A 7,589-nucleotide genomic window follows, 5' to 3' on the forward strand; every position below is an offset into this window, starting at 1 on the left:
TATCCGTCTCCTCCTCCCATCCTTCCCCCTTGTTGGAAGTATTGAAGAAAAAAATGACCTGGGCTCCCAGGCCCTTGACCACCATGCCCAGAGCTCTAAAGTACTTCTTGATGGTTTCTAATGTACCCTTGGTGCCGTTAGCACCCACACAGAAAAGCAGCAGAGGGTAATAGTTTGACTCATGGACAAGCTTTGGTAGCCTTTCCATGACGTCTCTTATCCGAGCCCCTGGCAGGCAACAAACCTCTCTAGACACGAGGTCAGGGCAGCAGATGGGTGCCTCCATACCTTTCAGCAGAGAGTCACCCACAACAATCATCCGCTGCTTCTTCCAGGTATTCCTGTTAGGCCCAGTTGCTTCCCCTGAAGTCTTGTCCAGCTCATCCTCAGCCTAGAGGGCACTGAACCTGTTCCTTGGTGGCAAGGCTTCAGAAGGAGTAACGACCTTTCTCCTCCTATGAAAAGTGATCAGCTTCCAGCCCTCTTCTATAGTATTATGATGTACCACTTCATGTGGAACGGAGTCCTCCGACAACTCCCCTGCTATATGGGGTTGGGACTCCTGGAGCTGTATGGTCTCCATGAACACCCTGTCTATCTCCTGCTCATCTTCTTAGACACTTCGCAACCTGCTGACTTCCTCTTGTAACTCCCTTACCTGATGACACAGCTTGTGGACAACAGCAAACCTTCTACAGGAGAGCTGACTGTCAGTCCAGGACTCCCGCAGGCAGCCTGAAACCTGAAGAGATGCATCTGCCATCAGAGGGTCTGTCTGGGTCAACACTTCTGCCACAGCTGATGCAGTGACTCCGGCAAGTATCAGGGAATATGCTCTGCAGTGTCATGACCATCTCTGAAGTTGCAGATGCTACTAGGATTGGAAACAAAGGTGCCTTCTTGCACCCTTCTGTGCAGATTGCTGCATCTGTTTGCTGCCTTTGTTAGCTGTGCCCTTGGCCTGTACAGATCCGGATACGGGGGGTCAAGGTGTACCGACACCTCGAAGGGGTGTCGTTACTGCTGCCTGCCCACGCCTCGTCAGACGCTCTCGCATGATGAGCTGCCGGCCCCTGTTGGGTCTCTGTGCTCCTCTGGGGCTTCCTCGGTTCAGGAAAGGCCCCTGTACATCGTGATTCCCCGCTTTGCTGCAGAATGTACCCACCCGGAACTGATCGCTTCGGTGAGAGGCAATCATTTTTCACAGAAAACTAAACTCTGCTATTTCACTTATTTACCTTTTCCTGGTACTGAATTCCACATGCTTTAAAACATTCAGATATAAAAGTAATATGTGGAAGCAAAGGAAAAGGAAAATTGTTTCCCCATTCTGCTGAACAAACTACATAGTCAGCATTATTAAGGGAATAATTCTTCTAGTAAGATTTGACAGCAAAAAATCAAGCTAAAAGTTAAAAAAGGAAGTCTGCTTCTTAAGTTAAATTAGCAATATAAGTTAAGAAAGAAGCTCTGACATTTTCTGGGGAAAGACTTATCCTGATTGCCAGAGACTATGCAGAACCGTTCCCCCAATGACTATAATGAAATTATTACAATAGTACCAGTACATGAAATTTGACATACAGCATTTGTTACTGATCAGTCTGAGGAGTATTGTTAATACTGAAGTTATTTTGTAATTATATATGAATGAAATACTGCTAGAGCTCTGAAGAAACAGGCAGAAGGGTGTAGGTAACCTCTGGCAGAAGATCAGTAAGCAGAAATTACAAAATATATTTTTTTCCCTCATGTCCAAAATAGCATCTACTCGTATGTTTGCATATGCTCTATTATGGAGACTTTAGCTGTTCAGCCAAGTTTCGTTAAGTGAAAAGAGTCAATAACTTCCATAAGTAGGGGAGAAAAAAAGAGGTTCCAGATAGACCATAGAAGGTTTAAGTAATACTTTTCTCACTGGTGTTCAGGGCGGGGGTGGTGGTGGTGGCGGTGGCTTGGGTTGGGTTGGTTGGTGTTATAGTGGTCACTTTAGATCGACTGTGAATAACGTGATAAAAGCATGCAATAGGAATAGTGCCTTGTGTTTCTGGGCTCCCTACAAAGTTTTTTCTCTGATACTACTGCTGTACTACATTTCAGTGATCTCTATATTTTTCTTTAACTTCCTGGAAGAACACCACTTTCAGGAGCAGTACATGAAGCAAACTTACGTCAGACAGGAGTACAGGCCTCTGGGGAAACTGAGTGGACAACAGCTGAGGAAATCTTAAGAGAATCAAAATGAATTTCAAAAGAAGTCTCGCTGTCCTGGTTTCAGTTAGGATAGAGTTAATTTTCCTCCTAGTAGCTGGTAGACTGCTATGTTTTGGATTAGGATGAGAAGAGTGCTGATAACATGCTGATGTTTTAATTGTTGAAGAGCAGTGCTTACACTAAGCCAAGGACTTTTCAGCTCCTCACTCTGTCCTGCCAGTGGGCAGACCAGGGGTGCAGCAGGAGCTGGGAGGGGACAGACCCAAGACAGCTGACCCAAAGTGCCCAAAGGGGTATTCCATTCCATCTGATGTCATGCTGAACAATATATAGGGGTGGCCAGCTGGGGTGGGGAGATCGGCTGCTCGGGGATCGGCTGTGCATCGGTCAGCAGGTGGTGAGCAATTGCATTGTGCATCCCTTGTTTCATACACATTATTATTATTAGTACTATTATTATTATTGTTATTATTATTTTCCTGTCTGAATAAACTGTCTTTATCTCAACTCACAAGCTTCACTTTCCCATTTCTCTCCCCCATCCCAGAGAGGGAGGGGGGAGGGTGAGCAAACGGCTGTGTGGTGTTTAGCTGCCGGCCAGGTTAAACCACAACACTTGCTCAAGTAGCACTATTACAAAACCCTATTATTTTAAGTCAGATCCATTTGCTCTCTCAACCAGAATGCTATTGATTAGAAGGAAAAGAGCATCATTTGCTTATCAAGACCTAATTCTTTTAGGAGAGGATATAAGAAGCATTACTTACCAAAAGTGGCTGCTGTGCTTGGAATGGAACAAATTGCCCTGGAGGTGTCAGATGAGATGGGTGATGCGGAGAGAGGTGAGAAGGATGCAAAAGGAATGGATCATTAGAAATCAGAGGTGGGAATGCTGCATACGATACTGGTAGATGTTGGACTGAGCATGCCTGAAGCATCTGAAAGAAAATTAATGTTTTTACATCTACTGTGAAAATTCCTATAGAACATTCTTTGTTTATTAAGGAGATTATTAAAAGAAAACAGACCACTTACCCCTGGCTTTCAAACACAACCCAAACAATAATTCATTCAAAAACTCAATGAACAGTGACTCTAGTAGAGGACAGGGTCTAAAAGTGTGTTGCTACCAGCTACGTTTTTAAGATACAAAAAGCCTTTTACTTCAGATGAAGTCAATAGGAGTTGGGGGTGTTCACTCTGCATTATCAGGTGTAGACTCCCAAGGGGGAAGTAGGTTTACTTACCATAGTAGCTTCTATTCTTTCCATATATTACTTTTATAGACACATACCAAGAAAACAAGCATGAACTATTTTAAGCACTAGTTGGAACTGAAGGACTCTTAGATGTCAGATTGTGCCCTAAAACATCTCTATTGCCTGAAATGATAACTAGCCTTAAAAATTCTGCTCGATTCCATGCTTTGAGAGGACTATTCTTTCCTCCTACTCATGAAGGCACCACCCAGAGCTGGAGTTTCCAATAAAAGCAGACCCTCTCTCCTTTCTGAAGTTACATATCCAAAAGATATTGTGGATCACTCAAGTTTTAACTCAGGAGTTGAGAGAGGGAGTTCGGAGAATCATCAAGTAGCGATAGAGCGCTGACAGCAGGATGCTACTTAGTGTCTTTGCTAACTATGGTGCATTGTGCAAATTAACTAAAGCAAGAAGCCTTGGGCCCCTTACCAAGGTCAGTCTCCTAATAAGAGTGTGAGCCTATCTTAAGAAGCTGGCAGAAACTGGTCCTGCGGATGGACAAGAGCCAAGGAGCAACTGAGTCTGCGCAAAGACAAGAGGTCAACTAGCAGTGACGAGGAAGAGTCATCTACCTTTATCCCTACGACCCCCGACGACCACCACCAGAATACACTGTGCAAGCGCAGATGAGAGGAGTTTATGGAAATGACTCCTTGGAACTAATTTTAATATGAAGCGGGGACAGGTCATGAATATGTATAGGCATATTGTGAAACTTCATGCATATGTAACTCCTTACTGCATAGAACCAAGGCAAGTTGCACGACTTTGGCGGGACTACCCCCCGTGCTGCCCAGTGCTGAATAAGCATACCTACTTTACAGTCTTACTGATTGTGGAGTCCATTTTCCGCAAGTCAGAGTCAAGGTGGTGGTAGGGGCTTCATGGAAGTACTCAGTTTCACTTCCAGGTCTACACATACAGAAATTAGACCCCAAATTTGCATTCTTTCAACTGCTTTTTAATCAGGCATTCCTTTTATGTTTCTGACCATTAAAAGTACAACTCAAAATGGGCTTTTAAAAAATAAGCGTCAGTTCTCTTATGTAAACAAAGATGTTTATTAGATACAGTTTTCAAACATTAAACTTCACTGCCCAACTTCCAACCTCATTTACTGTGGTGATGACCCCAAATTGATATTTACACCCAGATGATCTAAATACTAATTTACCTCAAATGATCCTCTGAAATAAATAATAAATATGCAGGTACAATGGAACATAGCATTCTATAAAACACGTAGGAGGTACTTTTGGAAATATTAAAAGACAGTTCATCAGTTTATATAAAAACCAAGACTAAATAAAAATCATTATAGCCTCAACTATAAGCTAAGGGTATTGCATAAAGATTATCAAGTGACATTCTATAATGTATGTTATACATGAGGTTAGAGTATATGTTAAAGGTCCTTCAGGCTTTCAAATCTATTGCCTTAATCCATGGTTATTCAACACCGAAGAAACAGAATCTATTCACCAACCAATATTACAATGAGAGGACCTGTCAAACAAGTCTCCATTTTATGTTATATTCTGAAAAAAAAAATCATTATTTTTATGTAAAACTAGAATGTACATTGATATATAGTACAAAAAATAAGCAACAATTATAATTATAGAAAATCTTTTCAGAAGTTTATTGAAAAGTTTTCATTTTACAGGCTGATTTTTCCAGACCATGTCACAAAGGGAGACAGAGGGAGCAATAGAAAACATGAGAAAAAGAGAATGAGAGGAAGAAAACATGAAAAAGAAAAACCAAGATCACTAGGAGGTAGAGGGAGAGGGAGAGGGAGAGGGAGAGGGAGGAGCAAAGAAAGGGGGGAGCAAGAGGGAGATAAGTAAGGGGTGAGGGGGGGAGAGCAGGAGCGGAGGAGGGAGAGCAAGAGACAAGGAGAGAGAGGGCAAGTATGGATGAGAAAGGGAGAAGGGGGTGAGCTCTTGCGAGGAAAAGACAGAGAGGGTTGAGGAAAGGGTGTGGGAGGAGCTGAAAAAGAGCAAGAATGAGAGACTCTCATTCAGTGCAGTCAAAGGAGGGTGATACAGAGGTGGTGTGCGCAAGAGAGGGAGCAGAAGGTGGCTGGCAAGAGAGAGCAAGAAAGGGCCATGCATGACAGAAAGAGCATCAGGGAAGCATGGAGAGGCATAGAATGACGAGCAATGGACAAGAAAGCCATGGGGAGTTGTGGGCACAGAGAGGAAGACAGGCAGTACTGTGTTGGGTCTGTCTGAGCTGGAGTCACCTTTTCCCTGCAGCAGCCCGCACAGTGCTGTACTCTGCACTCGTAGCTGGAACAGCACTGATATCACTCCAGTGTTGTGTCTATTGCTGCGTAGTGCTGGCACAGCATCAGGACTCCTTCCAAGCCCCCAAAAGCCAGCAGGCTGGGGGTGGGCAAGTGATGGGGAGGGGACATTGCCGGGGCAGCTGACCTAAACCAACCAAAGGGATATTCCATAACACCTGATGTCACACTCAGCAATAAAAGGGGGGGCTCTCGTGGGGGAGGGGGCTGTTCCTCCTGAACAACCACTACGCGTTTGAGGCCCTGCTTCCCAGGACGTGGCCGAACACCGCTCGCTGATGGGAAGTAGAGAATAATTTTTTCTCTCTCTGTGCTTCCGCGTGGACTGATTGTTTCTTTTGTTTCTGTTTTTCCTCCCCATTCCCTTTCCCTTTAATTAAACCTTTCTCATCTCAAACCTTGAGTTCTCTGTGTTGTATTTTCTCCCCCTTCCTTTTGAGGAGAGGGGGAGTGAGAGCGTGGTTGTGGTGGAGCTCGGCTGCTCACTCGAGCGGAACCACGGCATCAGTGAAAACTGATACATTTGTAACTCAAGTGAAAAATCTAGACTCTAATAGAAAAAAGTGAGTTAACAATCTGTCAGTGTATGGCTGGCACAGTTCTGAAGGTCTCTGCATCCCACATTTGAAATGTGACACTTCTGTGAGAAACACTTGGGGCCAATCACATAGGTTAAGGTAAGGATCTCAGTGAAGTAGCATTTTTTTATTTTCGCGATTGCAATGGCGGGCATCCTACAAGAAGGAGCACGCCTACTAGTTACATAGCACAGTTTATATACTTTATTTCCTCGACGACCAGGACCCTCCCCTGTTTCCCCATTTCCCCATTGTCCAGGTTCACAACCTATCTGATGCTTTACAGATAATACTTGCAAAAACATTTTTATTCCCACACTTCTGCTTCTGAAGTTAATTCAGTTACAATAATGGTATGGTAATAATGTATTTTCCTTCACTGCATATGAAGTACATTCCTTAAAGTGCTTTCTTTATGTAGTTGTCTGTCGTGGTTTAGCCCGGCCGGCAGCTAAACACACGCAGCCATTCGCTCACCCTCCCCCCTCCCTCTCTGGGACGGGGGAGAGAAATGGAAAGTGAAGCCCGTGAGTTGAGATAAAGACAGTTTAATAAGACAGGAAAACAATAATAACAATAATAATAAAATAATAATAATACAATGGTGATAATAGTACTACTAATAATAATATGTACAAACAAGTGATGCACAATGCAATTGCTCACCACCCGCTGACCGACGCCCAGCCTCACCCCGAGCAGTCCGGCCCCCTCCCCCCGGCTAGCCACCCCTATATATTGTTTAGCATGACGTCAGATGGTATGGAATACCCCTTTGGCTAGTTTGGGTCACCTGTCCTGGGTCTGTCCCCTCCCAGCTCCTGCTGCACCCCCAGCCTGCTCGTTGGCAGGACAGAGCAAGAAGCTGAGATGTCCTTGGCTTAGTATAAGCACTGCTCTGCAACAATTAAAACATCGGGGTGTTATCAGCACTCTTCTCATCCTAAGCCAAAACACAGCATTCCACCAGCTACTAGGAAGAAAATTAATTCTGTTCTAACTGAAACCAGGACACCTATCCACCCTTATTCCATACCATTTATGTCATGCTCAGGTTGCACTCTTTTCCATACATTCTAATTAGTCACCTATAGTAGTCATGGTAGTGGTAACATACAGTATTATATAATAATTAACATGGTACAATTCAGTTCATGGGCTATTCTCACCCAGTATTAAATCTCCTTGAGGTACACACCGGACCTCTCCGTTCTTTTGCATCAC

General features: G+C 43.9%; 1 protein-coding gene and 1 pseudogene across 1 annotated transcript in view; one reads left to right on the forward strand and one right to left on the reverse strand.

Annotated features, from left to right (window-relative positions):
* Positions 1-7,589, forward strand: part of LOC137847031 (very low-density lipoprotein receptor pseudogene) — a 456,685-nt pseudogene that overhangs the window by 117,494 nt on the left and 331,602 nt on the right.
* Positions 1-7,589, reverse strand: part of LOC137847012 (E3 ubiquitin-protein ligase RNF38-like) — a 174,633-nt gene that overhangs the window by 17,342 nt on the left and 149,702 nt on the right. The window contains 1 exon segment of the mRNA XM_068665216.1: positions 2,982-3,152. Coding sequence (XP_068521317.1) covers positions 2,982-3,152 — 171 coding nt within the window.

The sequence above is a fragment of the Anas acuta genome, chromosome W (genome assembly GCF_963932015.1).
Source record: "Anas acuta chromosome W, bAnaAcu1.1, whole genome shotgun sequence".
Classification (NCBI taxonomy): domain Eukaryota; kingdom Metazoa; phylum Chordata; class Aves; order Anseriformes; family Anatidae; genus Anas; species Anas acuta.